This window comes from Aquarana catesbeiana, linkage group LG09, assembly GCF_042186555.1.
Source record: "Aquarana catesbeiana isolate 2022-GZ linkage group LG09, ASM4218655v1, whole genome shotgun sequence".
NCBI lineage: Eukaryota > Metazoa > Chordata > Amphibia > Anura > Ranidae > Aquarana > Aquarana catesbeiana.
This window is the reverse complement of record NC_133332.1, coordinates 317,841,332-317,860,601: the sequence shown is the minus strand read 5'-3', so window position 1 is coordinate 317,860,601 and position 19,270 is coordinate 317,841,332. Positions and strand designations below refer to the sequence as shown.

The 19,270-nt window shown below is 42.3% G+C and overlaps 1 protein-coding gene across 2 annotated transcripts in view; it reads left to right on the top strand.

Annotated features, from left to right (window-relative positions):
* LOC141108812 (relaxin receptor 1-like) overlaps nt 1–19,270 on the top strand; it is a 155,165-nt gene that overhangs the window by 107,953 nt on the left and 27,942 nt on the right. For both annotated transcript variants that reach the window (XM_073600764.1, XM_073600765.1), the window contains exons 7-10: nt 1,573–1,644; nt 1,822–1,893; nt 11,740–11,814; nt 13,257–13,322. In XM_073600764.1, the coding sequence (XP_073456865.1) occupies nt 1,573–1,644; nt 1,822–1,893; nt 11,740–11,814; nt 13,257–13,322 (285 nt within the window). The remainder of the gene's footprint in view (nt 1–1,572; nt 1,645–1,821; nt 1,894–11,739; nt 11,815–13,256; nt 13,323–19,270) is intronic.

The following is a 19,270-nucleotide window of genomic DNA, read 5'->3' as shown; positions in this document are numbered from 1 at the left end:
CTTCTACAATACTTCTTTCTATTGCTATTCCTCCCACTGATACCATTGATGGGACACTATTCCTCCCACTGATACCAATGATGGGGCACTATTCCTCCCACTGATACCAATGATGGGGCACTATTCCTCCCACTGACACCAATGATGGGACACTATTCCTCCCACTGACACCAATGATGGGGCACTATTCCTCCCACTGATACCAATGATGGGGCACTATTCCTCCCACTGATACCAATGATGGGACACTATTCCTCCCACTGACACCAATGATGGGGCACTATTCCTCCCACTGATACCAATGATGGGGCACTATTCCTCCCACTGATACCAATGATGGGGCACTATTCCTCCCACTGATACCAATGATGGGACACTATTCCTCCCACTGACACCAATGATGGGGCACTATTCCTCCCACTGACACCAATGATGGGGCACTATTCCTCCCACTGACACCAATGATGGGACACTATTCCTCCCACTGATACCAATGATGGGGCACTATTCCTCCCACTGACACCAATGATGGGGCACTATTCCTCCCACTGATACCAATGATGGGGCACTATTCCTCCCACTGATACCAATGATGGGGCACTATTCCTCCCACTGATACCAATGATGGGGCACTCTTCCTCCTCACTGATACCAATGATGGGGCACTATTCCTCCTACTGATACCAATGATGGGGCATGGTTTACTCCCACTGGACATCAGGACATTTTCTTACACCCACTGACCACAATCCGGCCCCCTAAAGTCAGTAGGACAGTAAGGACTGGCCCTTTGCTTGGAAAGTTTGGAGACATCTGGTCCAGGTGACCAGGACAGAGCATTGTCAACCTATAATGGGAAGTGCTTGACCAAGGACCTTCATGGCAGGATCCACCGGGGGGTTATATTATTCAGCTGCAGAATTTTAAAAGATTGAAAAGGACTTTTTAAATGACCTGAACACGTTGAAGCTAATATTAGTGATTGGGTTTCATGTCTACTTTTTTTTACTGCCCTCAGCGGGAAGTAGAGAAGAAGAAGAACGGCTACGGGAGGGAGAAGGAAAGGCAGATCCAATGCCATTGGGAAGTGAAAGTAGACATTTGTGCCATAAGATCAGACCAATGGAGGGATGGTGGATTGGGCGGAGAAAGTCATGAACTGAAGGAAGTGAATGGCAGAAGGATGGGGGGGGGGGGAGTTTTTATTTAATTACTGGTTGATCCATCTAAAGCGGAGGTCTCAATTTGGCGGCCTTCCAGCTGTTGCGAAACTACAAGTCCCATGAGGCATCGGAAAGCTGACCGTTACAAGCATGACTCCCACAAGCAGAGGCATTGATGGGACTTGTAGTTTTCTCAAAAAACAGCTTGAGGGCCACCAGTTTTGAGACCCTCCAGTTTTGAGACCCTCCAGTTTTGAGACCCTCCAGTTTTGAGACCCTCCAGTTTTGAGAACCTCCTGGTCTAAATCCATGGTTATATGATAAACCGGAGAACTTGCATGATTTCATCTCTTTTCTTCTGCAGAACATTCTTGTCTTATTTTTTGTAAACGTTTTCTGTCTGTGACAGTTTCCTTAGTAACAATCGGATCGAGGTCTTGAGGGCTGAAGTCTTTAAGGATCTTCGCTCCTTGAAATGGCTGTAAGTTGAAAGACATAAAGGAAGCCTGGGGGGGGGGGGGGGGGGCTTCGGGGTGCATTAGTCCTTCAAGATTATTGATGACTTGTCCTTATCTGACATTTTATTAACTCAAGCTTTTTTTTTTTTTTTTTTTTTTTTTTTTTTGATGTTTTATGTACATTTTTATCTCTCTTTTAGGATTATAGATAATAACAGAGTTAACAAGATTCATCCCGGGACATTCAAAGGCCTGCATTCTTTATATTTCCTGTAAGTGTTCTCCACGGCAATTACTAATAATTTGGGATCATCCTGATTTGTGGTATAGAACAATTTTATTATTATTATTATTATTATTTATTATTATTATTATATAAATAATAAAATATTATATTATAATTTTAATAATATAATATTATAATAATATAATATTTTATTTATTATTATTATTTATTTTATTATTATTTTAGCATCCTAGAACCGACGAGGCTAAAAAAAAAAAAAAAAAAAAAAAAAAGATAAAGCGGCTTTCATTTTATAAAGTTTATTTCACAGGCAGAGAATAAAATGGCGATTGTTGTGATTTTTTTTTTTTAATGTCACATGGTATTTGCGTAGCGCAGGGGGTAGGCAACCTGGGGGGCCCTCCAGCTGTTGCAGAACTACAAGTCCCATCATGCCTCTGGGAGTCTTTGTAACTGCCAGCCTTGCAATGCCTCATGGGAAATGTAGTTCTACAACAGCTGGAGGGCTCCCAGGTTGCCTACCTCTGGCGTAGCGTTTTTTCGAACACAATTTTTCTGTTTCAATTATTTTTTTTTTTTTTTAATTTTTCAAGAATAGGGTCCACAGCGCAGGTGGAGCATATCAAAACATTAAGAACAGGTACAGTTAAACCTTGGATCGTGAGCATAATTAGTTCCGGAAACATGCTTGTAATCCAAAGCACTTGTATATCAAAGCGAATTTCCCCATAAGAAATCATGGAAACTCCAATGATTCGTTCCACAACCATTTATTCATAGGCCCTTCAGTTTATAGTCCATATAAAAAGATTATAGCGACGTGACCAGGTTGTGTAACCATAAAATGTCCATCCACAAATAGAAGACTCCACAAGGGGATGAGAAGCAAAATCCAGCAGGAGCTACAAAGAGTATAAAAGAGAAGAGAGGCGCCTCTAAGTGTAGCAATATGTTGCTAAATGTTGGGCCTTCATTAAATGTGACCGTATTGCTACACTTGCAGACGCCTCTCTTCTCTTTTATACTCAGTTGTGACATGACTCTACTTGTATATCAAGATATCGCTTGTATATCAAGTCAAAGTTTATTAAAAAATTATTATTTATTTATTAAAAAAATAAAAAAAATGCTCTCAAACCAAGTTGCTCTCAAACCAAGGTTTTACTGTATAAAAGAGGAATCAAATATTCTACCACCAGTTATTTCCGACACAAAGGGATGCCATATAAGTTAGAAACAAACACAATTTTTTTGGGGAAAAATACACTATAATTAAAAAAAATAAAAAAAATAAAAAAAAACCACACTATATACCCCAATTTTTTTCTCGTAAAATATGAAAGATGATGTTACGCATGCTCGCTCGTGGAATGGCGACAAAGTACGGTACCTAAAAAAAAAATCTCCATAGGCAACATTTCTACAGGTTACCTGTTTAGAATTAAGGATATATATAGTAATATATATATATATATGTAGTAACTCTACGGAACTAGCAGCCAACATAAACAATAGACAGATTGTGGAAAGTTAAACTAATATAACAATGTGGCGCTTACGAAATTTAATGTTCGTTGTCAGGCAAAAAGATTCACCAGAGTGCATGCCTGGAGATCCAATTAGAATCACAACGTTTTAATGAGAGGAACCCAAACCCAGTGGATATATAAAAATATAAATTCCAGCTGTGATACTGAGCACCTTTGACTAGTGTTTCTTAAAAACGTGTGAAGAATATAGGTAGTGACTTTCTCTACATATCGGTTTTAAAAAATTCAAACTGTGATACTAAACACTTGTGACTAGGGTTTCTTATTATTAGAACTTGTAAAGAATATAAGTGGTGACTTTCTCAAAATGTGAATTAATAATAAACCTATATACTCCCCACCGGAGTGTACAGGAAAAAAAACATTTTTTGATAATCATAAATGCATAAACATCTAAAAAATGTGAAACAAAAAAAATCTCAATACGAGTAGTCTTTATACGTGACGAATGGTAGAAGATAAAGAATCCAACCCAATCAGCGATAACACATGTGTCAACACACCATAAATCATATATCTGTGTGTACCAAAAACAAGATAAAATAAAGTACATAAATCAAATATTGGAAATAATTAGAAAAAAGGGGAGCCAGTTCCAATGTTATCCCATATATTAAGGTTTCCTTGCTCTATAAAAGCCGGAGTGAACCTTGGGGTGGTGTGGCTCTGGGATATCTGGTGGATACCCTGTTTCCCCTAAAATAAGACCTAGCGTGATTGTCGGTGATGGCTGCAATATAAGCCCTACCCTCAAAATAAGCCCTACCCTGTTTCCCCCGAAAATAAGCCCTACCCTGAAAATAAGACCTACAAGGACTTTAACTAGGGCTTATTTGGGGGGTAGGGCTTATATTGAAGCCATCACCGACAATCACGCTAGGTCTTATTTTAGGGGAAACAGGGTATGTATAACGAATGAAATACCCTTACCAGAGGTAACCACAGGCTTCGAGTCAGATAGGCTTGTCTCAAAGATCATCCAAGGGACAGCTGCTCAGAGGAGATAGAAGTGGAACCCGATCTTGGTCTGGCGAGGCGTGACAACTACTCACCAGCCGCCCAGATCGTCCTCTTGTACTCTGGAAATCCCGCCAGTTCAGGTGGGTAGACGCTGGTATATACCCTTTAAATCGATCAATAGGGTGTATATCCCTCAGGGAGAGAAAATTTAAAAATTCCTCGGCTCTCTCACCATCTCCTTCCTCCAGATAATGTGACGCAAACGCCATTTACATATGCGTGCGCGACTTACGTATGCGTGCGCTTCTGCACACGAGCATTTTTTTTTATTTATTTTTTTTACACTGTCCATTTTTTTATTTTTATTTTTTATCACTTTTATTTCTATTACAAGGAATGTAAACATCCCTTGTAATAGAGATGACGATGACTGGTCCTCTTTTTGAAGAGATCTGGGATCAAAGAGACTACAAATCTTTTTTCTTTTTTTTTTAAAAGCAAAAGATCAAAAAACATTTTTTTTTTTTTTTTTGATCTTTTGCTTACAAAAAAAAAAAATAAAAGAATTATTGCTCTCTCCATAATGTTCGCGGCAATACCTCACACACGCGGCGCAAACACCATTTACATGTGCGTGCGCGACTTGCGTATGCGTTCGCTTCTGCACACGAGCATTTTTTTTTTTTTTTTTTTTTTTTTACACTGTCCCTTTCATTTTTTTTTTTTTTTGATCGCTTTTATTTCTATTACAAGGAATGTAAACATCCCTTGTAATAGAGATGACGATGACGGGTCCTCTTTTTGAAGAGATCTGGGATCAAAGAGACTACAAATCTTTTTACCTTTTTTTAAAAGCAAAAGATCAAAAAACATTTTTTTTTTTTTTTTTGATCTTTTGCTTACAAAAAAAAAAATAAAAGAATTATTGCTCTCTCCATAATGTTCGCGGCAATACCTCACACACGCGGCGCAAACACCATTTACATGTGCGTGCGCGACTTGCGTATGCGTTCGCTTCTGCACACGAGCATTTTTTTTTTTTTTTTTTTTTTTTTTTACACTGTTCCTTTCATTTTTTTTTTTTTTTGATCGCTTTTATTTCTATTACAAGGAATGTAAACATCCCTTGTAATAGAGATGACGATGACAGGTCCTCTTTTTGAAGAGATCTGGGATCAAAGAGACTACAAATCTTTTTACTTTTTTTTTTTAAAAGCAAAAGATCAAAAAACATTTTTTCTTTTATCTTTTGCTTAAAAATTTGTTTACTTACGCCCTAGACTGGAAGTCACGTTGTGACATCATGACATCACTCCGGTCCTCCAAGGCCATAGAGGTGATCAGAGACACTCTAGTCTCTCATTGCCTCTGTGAACGGCCGGCCGCACCGTCGGATCATTTCTTGGGTGCGCTGGTGAGAACGGTAAGCCCGAGAAACACCAAAAGCGTTCCAGTGGCTAATGAGCTGCGCGGACCGCCTCCTGATATTGCGGATATCTGTTCTGGTCTGACCATCGCCTGGTGTATGTGGAGCTTTCTAGTGGGAAGACGCTCAGGACATCTGGGGATCATTGATCCAACAAGAGCTTTGTTAAATTCCCTGGAATAAGCGCTGGACTTTATCTTTTTACATTCCCAGGTGAGGATTCCCTTGGCTAGCTTCAGAAAAAGGAATCCTCAGGAGTAGGCCCCCTAGCCAGGCCATAGCTAGAACCTTGATGAATAATTGCTGGAATCAGGATCGCTGTGGCAGATGGGTGTAGCCACCCCACCCAGATGGGTGGATTCCCTCCAAGAGGAAGAAGGTCCCTGCTGCTCAAAATCTTAGACCCTTTATCTGCCTCTCCAGCCCTCTTTTGGGCACTCCTCTCCCCAAGTGGTCGGCTGGAGCACAGTAAATGTTCAGGCTGCCCATTTGCCTTGCTCAGTCCTCTATGTTCCAAAAACTTCTGGAAAACGGGGGAAAGCAATCAAACCTGCAGCCTGTGAGATCCAGAGCAGCCAGAAGTAATCAACAAGTGCTTCACTGAGTACAGAGGAGCCGAAAAAAAGTAATTTTTGCTTAGCAGCCTAACTAGGAGTACCTTATTTAAGTAATTAGAAAACTCTCTGAACTTAGACCATCAACATTCCAATTTTTTTTTATATAGCCTTACAATCCAAAGCCCCAAAAAACTCCTCTATTAGGTTTGGAAATCTAGTCTCCAGCCATCTTGATGCCTCCTATTAAGACCTAGGATTGGATCCTCGAGCCCTCAACAGCGACTCCCACATATTCCCTATACGCACGCTCGGAGGTTTGTTTTTACCAATACACTTGGTCATTTGCAACCTCATCAAATGTTATTTTCAAAAAATCCAAAACAAAAAAAAGAGCTGCTTACAATAAAACCCAACTTCTGCGAGAGCCTGTATCCCTGCCCTCTGGAAGCGTGATACCTAAAAGACACCTGTCCACAGAATCTTTCTTCCATTCAATCCTCACCATCATGGGGCAAGACCAAAGAGCTGTCAAAGGACATCAGGGTCAAGATTGTAGACCTGCACAAGGCTGAAATGGGTTACAAGACCATCAGCAAGAAGCTTGGTGAGAAGCAGACAATTGTTGGAGCGATTATTCGCAAATGGAAGAAATACAAAATAAATTAACCATCAATTGCCCTCAGTCTGGAGCTCCATGCCATGTTTCTCCTTATGGGGTGAGGATGATCATGAGAAAAGTGAGGGATCTGCCCAGAACTACACGGGAGGAGCTTGTGAATGATCTCAAGGCAGTTGGGACCACAGTCACCAAACAAACCATTGGCAACACAATACTCCGCCATGGATTGAAATCCTGCAGAGCCCGGAAGGTCCCCCTCCTCAAGAAGACACATGTACAGGCCCATCTGAAGTTTGCCAATGAACATCTAAATGATTCAGAGAAGGATTGGGAGAAAGTGCTGTGGTCGGATGAGACCAAAATTGAGCTCTTTGGCATTAACTCGACTCGCCGTGTTTGGAGGAAGAAAAATGCTGACTATGACCCTAAGGACACCATCCCTAGTGTCACACACAGAGGTGGAAACATGATGATTTGGGGTTGTTTCTCTGATAAAGGTACAGGCCGAATTTTCCACATTGATGGGCCAATGGACGGGGCCATGTATTGTAAAATCTTGGATGAGAACATGATATGGATATGAGTGAAGGAGCAAAAGTGTGAACCATCTGAGAGTGAGTGCAAAGAAACTAAGTTATGTCCGACGCAGCTGGAAAAAGTAGATCGTGATGAATCTGCCCAAGGTGACATCTCCTACATAGGAAGCTAAGGGAGTTGAGGGAGATGCGAGTCTAAAATTCTTGATGTATAGGAACCATAAATGATTGGTATACAATTGCGTTGAGAGGAGCTACATCTCTAGGGATAAAGCGACTTAGACCTTAGAAGCCCCAGTAAGTATAGAGGATGTATTGACAGTGTTTCAAATTGAAGTCATGGTATACCTGTAGGAGAGGCATGCCACTGTGCCAACCGTGCCGATAAATAATAAAGCCCCATCCACCTTGAAGCTGAGGTCTATATACCAGCAGTTTTTAATGTAATCATCAGTTAATAATTTGATGTCCCTTTCCTGGGAACCTTGTAGGAACACAATGATTTTGAATGATAAATTAATTCGTATATTCATCCAGCTATATTCCCAAGCTGCAAGTCTGTTCCATAACATTCTACAGTTACATAGCATGCGATTTAGGTTTTGGCTAGGTGCCCCATACTTCAAGGAACGACAATTCCTATCACCCTTCTATTCAGTAACTGGCTGTAGAAATAAAGGGCCAGTTGACCAGTTTCAGATATACTTCTCTAAAATCAGTTCCCACAATCCATTTTTACAGATGTTCCTTTATCCTTCATCTTGTTTTCCTTGAATTTCTTACCTCCGTGTTTTTTTTTTTTTTACTATACAAACATTTTACTTTTTTGGCGGCTAAGGCTGATTATTAGGTCTTATGACCATAGTTCGCTTTTCCTAGCTATTAAAAATTTTTATTTCAATATATTCTAGTAACTCTAATCCTAGTATCTTGGCTCATGTTTGGATGCTCAACCCAATGGAATGGATTCTTTACAGGAGGGTTTGAAATGCCACAAAAAGCAGTCCAAGTATCATGGTCAGGGTTCAGGTTCGGAGAACAGTAGCTATAGCAGTAGAGAGGCTCCCACCGACCAGCAGGATAGGCATACAAGCAGGTCACCCTGGCAGCTGATATGGGCTCACCTGAGGTGTGCAGAGTCTAAGCACTAACCGGTGTTCACCAAAGCTCCTGATGATGGTGGAGATCGTTTTTGCTGTGTTAGTACCAGGATCAGCCCACCAGGAGGTGAGCAAGCCCAGGGGTCCAGTAGCAGATACAGCAGGTAGGGATCAAGCTGAAGTGTAGTCAGTTACAAGGCAAAGGTCAGTAACAAATGGTTGCAGGTTGGGTTTAAGCAGAAGCATAGTCAAGGAACAAGTAAGGATCACCCCACCAGGAGGTGAGCAAGCCGGGGTCCAGTAGCAGATACAGCAGGTAGGGATCAAGCTGAAGTGTAGTCAGTTACAAGGCAAAGGTCAGTAACAAATGGTTGCAGGTTGGGTTTAAGCAGAAGCATAGTCAAGGAACAAGTAAGGATCACCCCACCAGGAGGTGAGCAAGCCGGGGTCCAGTAGCAGATACAGCAGGTAGGGATCAAGCTGAAGTGTAGTCAGTTACAAGGCAAAGGTCAGTAACAAATGGTTGCAGGTTGGGTTTAAGCAGATGCATAGTCAAGGAACAAGTAAGGATCACCCCACCAGGAGGTGAGCAAGCCGGGGTCCAGTAGCAGATACAGCAGGTTGGGATCAAGCTGAAGTGTAGTCAGTTACAAGGCAAAGGTCAGTAACAAATGGTTGCAGGTTGGGATTAAGCAGAAGCATTGTCAAGGAACAAGTAAGGATCACCCCACCAGGAGGTGAGCAAGCCGGGGTCCAGTAGCAGATACAGCAGGTAGGGATCAAGCTGAAGTGTAGTCAGTTACAAGGCAAAGGTCAGTAACAAATGGTTGCAGGTTGGGTTTAAGCAGAAGCATAGTCAAGGAACAAGTAAGGATCACCCCACCAGGAGGTGAGCAAGCCGGGGTCCAGTAGCAGATACAGCAGGTTGGGATCAAGCTGAAGTGTAGTCAGTTACAAGGCAAAGGTCAGTAACAAATGGTTGCAGGTTGGGATTAAGCAGAAGCATTGTCAAGGAACAAGTAAAAGTTCGGTAACAAGTGTAAGTGGAGATAGATACGGACAGCAGCAGGAGTGACAAGAGTGAGATATTGGCTGGAGAGAGCACAATTATATGGCAAACAGATAGTGCAGAGACATGGCTTGAATCAGGAAGTTCATGTGAAGAGCAAAGGTTTCAAAGTTCAAGAGAAACAAAGTTCAAGACAGGATCATTCAAAATATTGTCCAGAAAGCTGTCATGCATCCCAGGTGGCTTTTCAGCAAGAAAAAGACATTGCCAGACATGGCAGAGGTTGTAGGTTCACACCTGTGCCCTGACACAAAGATGCTCGAAACTTTGAAGAATCCATTTATTAGGTAAAAAAAAATGAATAAATTAATGAGGTTACATCCAACACATCTCAGTACACTTCAGGAACCTCTGGGAATATTCGTTCGGGTCTCGCTGGTGAATAGATCACTTATGCTTTGGACTGTTAGAATTCTAAGGAACATCAAAGCCCACAAGGACTCAAAATTATGTTTAATTGCTTGAAACTCTAAATATAAATATGTGGGTGTTAGAGTTGTATAAACCCCCGAAAGTAGGGATCTAGGGCATCCTGAAGACTTGCATCTTTAAGAACTTTGTTAGCCAATTGTATCACTTAAACTCCAAACATTTTGCATTAATCAATGACAATGTGCAATACTTTACAAGCTTATCGCGTTGTAGGTGCACCATTCATGGAATTGAGTCAAATAAATAAATGAGTTCTTTGAAATTTCCGCAAAGCTTTTTGTGGATCTCCTCACTGAATGAAACCTAAACAAAGTAGGAAGACCGTATTCAAAGAGGACCGTATTCCCTACCATTCTCATTCTCCATTTTAGGTGTACTGAAAAAGAGTAGGTGGACCGTTTCTTCCAGCCGCAATAATCCCAGTCTCTGCACTCTGTGTGGCTATAATGTCCAATCTATCAGTGATACTAAGCCTAGTCAGTCAACTGGGGTAAGAGAGGGGCAGCAGAAGGCAATTGGATTGGAGGGGGGGTGCAGAAAATATTATGTGGCCCTGTCTACTGCTCTGTCCCGGTCAGGAGCCAAGCTTGGAGTCCAGAAGCTATAACAGAAAAGAGGACCATCGACCAGCAGGACAGGCCTACAAACGGGTCACCCTGGCGGATGATGCGGGCTCACCCAAGATGCGGGCTCTAAGTACTAACCGGTATTCACCAGCGCTCCAGATGGTGGTGATGGGTTTGGATACATTTTAGTACCAGGTCATGGTCCTCAAAATCACCCCACCAGGAGGGGTCCAGTAGCAGATATAGCAGGTAGCGATCAAGCGGAAGCATAGTCCGTAAAAAAGCCAAAGGTCAGTAACAAGTGGTTGCAGGCTGAGATCAAGCAAACGGTAGTTGAGGAACAAGCCAAAGGTAGGTAACGAGTAGTAGCAAAGATACAGACAGCAGTAGGAGTGGCAAGGGCCAGATATTGGCTGGAGAGAGAGCACAAAAATCTGGCAAACAGGAAGTGCAGAAACATGGCTTAAATCTGGACGTTCTTGGGAGGAGCTAAGGGTTCAAAGTTCAAGAAAAACAAGGTTTAAAGCAGGATCATTCAACGGTCCAGCATCTCAGGTGGCTCAGTGAGAAGAGTTCCTGCCAGACACAGCAACAAGGAAAAAGGAAAGTTACTGCCAGACACAGCAGAGGTCCTAGGTTCAGGTCCAGGCCCTGACATTTTCACAAAACCAGCATTATCTGGATATACATATCAATGTCTCCTCTCCAGGCACAGCCATGCTCCAACTACTCCTCATCAGGAGCAGGTTGGTCTCTGGCCCCACGTAATGTAATCCAAAGAAGAGAAGCTGGACACCAAGCTACGATCTCCACTAAATTTTATTGATCAGGACACCACCGCTCAAGCTCCTATGTCTGAAGTGTTTCACCCCATAAGGGCTTAATTCTACGAGGTGAAACAGTGTTTTGAACAATGCAGATTAGTGGAGATCGTAAATTTTGTGAGTTCTCTGGACTTTGTTTATATGGACTTAAGCTAATTCCTGTATAAAATGTTGTAACTCTGTAACCAATGCTAGATATTTGACATTTTTTTTTATATCCATTTTAATGCAGATACATGTTAAACAATTCCATAAGTGCCATACCAAGCAATTCTTTATGTTCGGAAATGCCCCGTCTTAACTGGCTGTAAGTATTTGCTCTGATAATAATGATTAGAGGGACACCTTCACTTGTTTTCTTTTTAATCTGTTATTTAGGAAAATGTATTATTAACATTATATACAAATTAACGTAAGATTAATATACAAGTATTTCTAAAGGAAAAAAAGGAATTTGTTTTTATGTTCTATGTATTTATGGGAGCGGCTATCCCTTTCCCATGTAAAGAAATATGGAAAAAAGTGTATATGAGGTTGCTGGAAACCCACACCATGGGCAATTAGTATAAAATTACCTCTCTCCCCCAATGGCCATCAATGTGGAGTTGCCGTCCTTGTGGCTATAACATCCTCCACTCCTCTGGGAAGGCTTTCCACAAGATTTTGGGAATTTGTGCCCATTTGTGAGAGGTCGGGAACTGACAATGGATGAGAAGACCTGGCTCACATGTTGGGCACAAAAAAAAAAAAGACTTGACTCGCCAGCATTCCAATTTATCCCCATAGGTGTTCAGTAAGGTTGAGGTCAGGGCTCTCTGCAGGACATTTCAGTTCCTCCACACCAAGCTGGTCAAACCATGTCTTTATGGAGTTGGCTTTGTACACAGTCATGCTGGAACAGAAAGGGGTCTTACAATTGGCATTCCAAAGGTGTTCAGTAGGGTTGAGGTCAGGGCTCTGTGCCGGACACTCAAGTTCGTCCATGACCTCAAAACTACTAAATACCATTAGGGTGAGAAGACCTCATCCCAAAGGTGTCCTGAAGGGTTAAGAGCGGGTGTTGTTGGATGAGAAGACCTGGCTCACCATTGGCATTTCAATTCATTCCCAATGTCTTCAGTAGGGATAAGGTCAGGACCTTTCATTCCAAAACCATGGTCATTAATATGGTGTTGGCTTCCCTTTGTCCCCACTGTCTTGGGAAGGCTTCCCTCAATATTTTGGTGCTCATTCTTACAATTGGTCAGCATAGCTCTTAACAGTCCCTTTTTTTGCAACCAAACAACCTATCCTGGGAAGGCTTTCCACAAGAGTTTGGGAATTTGTGCCCATTTGTGAGGTCAGGTACGAATATTGGAAAGCCAATTGTGAGCCGGGTCTTCTCATCCAATTCATCCCAAAGGTGTTCAGTAGGGTTGAGGTCAGGGCTCTGTGCAGGACACTCGAGTCTCTCCACACCAAACTGGTCACACCATGTCTTTATAAGAGCTGGCTTTGTACACAGGATGGGGAACATTTTGAAAACCATTTATAATTTTCCTTCCACTTCACAATTATGTGCTACTTTGTGTTGGTCTATCACATAAAATCCCAATAAAATACATTTACGTTTTTTGGTTGTAACATGACAACCTGTGGAAAATTTCAAGGGGTGTGAATACTTTTTCAAGGCACTGTAAATTACACAGCAATGATAATATTGTATGGTTTAGATGCTGATGTGTTTTTTGCTCCTTTTCTTCTTTCTAGGGATCTGGAGGGGAATGAGATGGAGACCATCCACAACTCTGTGTTTCAGGAGTGTATAACTGTTTTGTAAGTATATCCCGGTCACTCCAGTTTTAGTTTTTTTTTTCACAGTTAATAAACTTCCATGAAGTGATTCTTTCTGTTCCCCAAGCATGTGGACAAGGAAGCTGATTTAAGGAATTGCAAATCTTCGAAAAAATTGGGTGAATACTGACTTTAAATACCGTATTTATCGGCGTATAACACGCACCCCAATTTAGGAGGGAATTTTAAGGAGAAAAAAACTTTTAGGAGGGAAGTTGAAGGGAAAAAAAACTTACATTTAAATGCCCATCATTGCAGCCTTGTCAGTGCAGCCTTGTCAGTGCAGCCATGTCAGTGCAGCCATGTCAGTGCAGCCTTGTCAGTGCAGCCATGTCAGTGCAGCCTTGTCAGTGCAGCCTTCCCCAGTGCAGCCTTCCCCAGTGCAGCCTTGCCCCAGTGCAGCCTTCGATCCCCTGTCCCTGCTTCCTGAGCTTCAAAATCGCCGACCGCGATTTGAAAATGGCGCCGCCGGCGCCGAAATACACAGAGCCGGTCCTCGGCTCTTTCCGGCGGCTCTCGTTCACTTTCGGCTCCACTCGTAGTCCCGAGCGGAGCTATCCGAGTAGGTTCGGATAGCTCCGCTCGGGACTACGAGTGGAGCCGAAAGTAAACGAGAGCCGCCGGAAAGAGCCGAGGACCGGCTCTGTGTATTTCGGCGCCGGCAGCGCCATTTTCAAATCGCGGTCGGCGATTTTTAAGTTTTGACAGCTCGGGATCGCAGGGGATCGGCGTATAACACGCACCTGCGACTTTCCCCTGATTTTAAGGGGAAAAAAGTGCGTGTTATGCGCCGATAAATACGGTAACTGATTGCGTGAGAAGCTTCTTCTCACTTGCTCAGGGGGTACTGAAAGGAGCCAGGAACGTGATCGGTGGACCCCAGAAGAGGAGGATCGGGGCTGCTGTATACAAGCCCAGAGCAGGTAAGTAGAACATGTTTATTATTTTATTAAAAAAGTGAACCTTTAATATCACTTTGACCATTTAGGTTAAATCTGAGGTTAGCCTACCTCAGATTTACTGCGGCAGAGCGACCTCGCTGCGTCAGAACGCGTAAATGTACGTGATCCAGCATTTCTGGATTCTCTACAGCACAAGCCGATCAGCGGGTCCAATGATTTATGGCCCCGGGACCCACTGATCAGCTGAGCCAATGACAGAAGAGTGAACTGGTAAACAGAGGGCTCTCTACAGCGACTGCAGCGATGTGGCTGTTTTTTTTTTTTTTTTCTCCCCTGATTACTGTATTAGCGTCACCGGTGATGTCATCCTCGGTCAGTCCCCCCCCCCAGCGTCACCACACTATCACAGTCCAACTATATATTTAAAATATATATTTTTATCTATCTATCTATCTATCTATCTATCTATCTATCTATCTATCTATCTATCTATCTATCTATCTATCTATCTATCTATCTATCTATCTATCTATCTATCTATATCTCTAGATATATATATATATATCTATATAGATATATAGATATATATATATATACCGTATATATAATATAGCAGAGGGTAATTATTTTTATTTTTTTTATATATCTCAAAGAAAACCCCAGAGGTGATTAAATACCACCAAAAGAAAGCCCTTGTCTGTGTGAAAATATAAGTTTCAAATGAAAATTTGAATATTACATAAGACCAATAGAAAAAAAAGAAAAAAAAATGTCTTCATACAGAAATATTGTCTCTTAACCCTCTTGTATTTTATTGTATTGTAACGGTACTGTCTCCCTTTTATAATGTAAAGGGTTGCGTAAAATGTTGGCGCTATATATATATATATATATATATCCTGCATAATAATAATATAAATTAAGCTCTATCGGGGCTCTCTGATTCCTCCTGTATTGAATTGTATTATAACTGTGCTGTCTGCCCTCATGTTGTAAAGAGCTGCGCAAACCGTTGGCGCCATATAAATCCTGTATAATAATAATAATAATAATTAATTTGGGTACAGTGTTGCATGACCACGCAAATTACCAGCTAAAAGTAGTGCAGTGCTGAATAGGAAAAAAATGGCCTGGTCATAAAGAGGGGGCGAGGGGGGGGGGGGGAGTGGGTAAAACCTTCCGGGGGCTCAAGTGTTTGACAACCATTGACCAAGGCTTTGTGAACACCCATTCATATGTTGCTATTGATGTCTATGGGCCTCCCTATGCATTATATAAAATGCAGAATTTTTTTTTTTTTTTTATACACATTTCCCTACTGGAACTATTTTATACGATAAGGAACCTGGACACACGTGTTTCGGCACATTTAAGCACGTGCGTTAAAATGCAACCATGTAATTGTTCCCTGAATATGGGACACTTCTCCGAGGGGCGAAGATCCTTTTTTTTATTTTTTTTTTTTTTTATTTTTTATTATTTTTTCAATTTTTTTTTTATTATTTTTTCTATTTTTTTTTTTTTTCTATTTTTTTTTTTTTAGTTTTTTTTTTTTTTTTTGTTTTTTTTAGAAGTGGGATTATTTTCTATGGAGCTCGGTAGAGAAGCTGGGAACTGTTCTAATCCCGGAGGCATGCAGAGATAACGATGACATAAAGCGAATGTTCGCCGAGTGGAGAGGACACATTAATGATGCTTTTACATATGAGTAATGTGTGTTTAGCTGGTAAGTGGCCGTCACAACACATCCAATAATTCTCCAACCAGAAGCATAAATTTACTGGGACGCTCCCAGCAGGCTGCGCACGTATAACTCCCGGGCTGTATAACAATATTTACACTACGCATTTAAGTGTTTGTACAAGAAACATACAGATCGTTATATCGGCCTCAACCTAGACGCGGTGAAGTGAAAGCGTAAAATGGAGGTATTTATTAAAGTAGCTGTAAACCCAATCGCCACTTTTCTCTTTTTTTTTTTAATTTGCAGCTTTTATTAAAATATTCCAGGTTGAACCTGCCATCAAGAGCCTTGTTCAGCCACTTCCTGTTTATGGGGTGACAACGACCTGCGTCTCCCAATTGCGTTGTCACCCCGGCTTCTGATAAGAGTGGCCACTCCAATATTTTTTACAGCTGAAGCTGTCATTAACCAATTCCATACCGGGGCCTATTCCGGCACTCCTCTCCTACATGTAAAAATCATCTTTTTTTTTTTTGCTAGAAAATTACTCAGAACCACCAAACGTATATATGTATATATATATATGTATATATATATATATATATATATATATATATATATATATATATATATATATATATATTTTTTTTTTAGCAGACACCCTAGGGAATAAAATGGCGGTCGTTGCAACTTTTTGCTTTCTTGCTTGCCACCTGCCTTTGACATCTACCTTTACCTAACTATTCTTTTGCCGGCCACCTTCCTTCAATCTCTGCCTGGACCTCGCTGCTCTCTTACCTGCCTCCTCAACTCAACCTCTTCCTGGACTTAAAAGCTCTCTTGCCTGCCACCTGCCTTTGACATCTACCTGGACCTGGCTACTCTCTTGCCTGCCTTAGACCTCTGCCTGGACCTGACTGCTCTCTTGCCTGCCTCCTGACCACAACCTCTGCCTGGACCAGACTACTCTCTTGCCTTCGACCCCTACCTGCAACTGACTACTCTCTTGCTTTCCTCCTGACCTCAACCTCTGCCTGGACCTGATTGCTTTCTTGCCTGCCACCTGCCTTTGACATCTACCTTTACCTGACTATTCTTTTGCCTGCCACCTTCCTTCAATCTCTGCCTGGACCTCACTGCTCTCTTGCCTGCCTCCTCACCACAACCTCTGCCTGGACCAGACTACTCTCTTGCCTGCCTCCTCAACTCAACCTCTTCCTGGACTTAAAAGCTCTCTTGCCTGCCACCTGCCTTTGATATATACCTGGACCTGACTATTCTTTTGCCTGCCACCTTCCTTTGACCTCTACCTGGACCTGGCTACTCTCTTGCCTGCCTTTGACCTCTGCCTGGACCTGACTGCTCTCTTGCCTGCCTCCTGACCTCTGCCTGGACCTGACTGCTCTCTTGCCTGCCCTTGACCTCTGCCTGGACCTGACTGCTCTCTTGCCTGCCTTTTGACCTCTGCCTGGACCTGGCTTCTCTCTTGCCTGCCTTTTGACCTCTGCCTGGACCTGGCTTCTCTCTTGCCTGCCTTTTGACCTCTGCCTGGACCTGACTTCTCTCTTGCCTGCCTTTTGACCTCTGCCTGGACCTGGCTTCTCTCTTGCCTGCCTTTTGACCTCTGCCTGGACCTGGCTTCTCTCTTGCCTGCCTTTTGACCTCTGCCTGGACCTGACTGCTCTCTTGCCTGCCTTTTGACCTCTGCCTGGACCTGGCTTCTCTCTTGCCTGCCTTTTGACCTCTGCCTGGACCTGGCTTCTCTCTTGCCTGCCTTTTGACCTCTGCCTGGACCTGACTTCTCTCTTGCCTGCCTTTTGACCTCTGCCTGGACCTGACTGCTCTCTTGCCTGTCCTTGACCTCTGCCTGGACCTGACTGCTCTCTTGCCTGCCTTTTGACCTCTGCCTGGACCTGACTTCTCTCTTGCCTGCTTCTGACTTCTACCTGGACCTGACTGCTCTCTTGCCTGCCTCCTGCCTATGACCATTTTATGTACAGTCCCCACAACATAGCCATTCTGTTCAATTTACCCCCTTGGTGGAGCAATCCCGGGGGGCCACGACATTTGACATTGTAGTGAAGAAAAGTGGGATCAATAGGGTTTTTAGCCTCTCCTCCATCAGGAGCTCTGGTGGGTGAAGAGTGAAGACCACCTACTACTTTGCCTTAGGTGAGCCCGCATCACCTGCTGAGTGAAACCATGACATTACCCGTGAGGATCCTTCCAGCTTTATCAGTCCAGAACACACTTTAACATTGCAAAGCCTTGACGAAGGAAGACCCTGAGACACATTGGATTTTTTGTGATATAAATCTAAATAGGATTAAATCTGGACAATGTGATCTGATATCAGCGCTTTCCTCCTTGCACACCACGTCTCTGCTTGAGATGTTCTAGGATATTGTGCTGAGTAGAATGGTACAGAGAATATCCAGTTTGAGGATGGCCAGATCTTTGTAGTCATCCATGATATCCGTCACCACATCTGGATGCCAAGCACCTTAGCTAGCATATCTGGGTGACGTCTCCTTTGATCACCTGTTTTCCTAATTTCATAAAGTACTGGGGCTTTGATCACCCATGGATCGAGGAGTCTCTCCCCCCCCATCCTACATACAGAGATATTTCGGAGAGGTTCAGTGTTGGCCCATTCCCACAGCCAGACCCTCCTTCTCACAACTGCTTTATATCTTCGTAAAACTGTCAGCGCAAACCCGCGGCTTCTCCTCTCCGCGAATTTAAACACAAACCCGTGTTTATCATTGCGTTCTCTGGACAGTATTTTCCTGACACAGATATAATTAGCAACTAAAATTACTTTCTTGATGTAAACCAAATTACCTCATTTGAAAGACAGTCAATCCTAATTATGTCTTCCATGGAAAAAATTTAAAAAATGTTTAAAAAAAAAAAAAGCGAAGAGGGACCAATTTACGAAAAAGCAGCGGGCACTTTGCTTTTTAATAAATAGTTTTCTGAGTCTGTCCATCAGGTCATGGATATAACGGAAATGCAGATAATCTTTTCATTCATGTAGAGTTAAAGTAGATATAAACCATGACCGAGTGTCTTCTGAGTATCATAAACAAATGTCTTCTTTGATGTCTTCTTTAAAGAAAAATTCTCGTTTTCAGCTTTTTTTTTTTTTTTTTTTTTTTTTACTCTTTGTGCTGCTGATCTCCTGAAACCCTCTTGTTGCAGCCGCTTCCTGTGTACATGCACACCAGTGATGGCTGCATGGTGGGTTCCATGACTGTGGAGACGGTGGACCATGCCTGAGTGTAGGCGGGGCCAATCTTTGGTACTTTAATTGGGAGCAACCACTAGCACACCTTGTATTA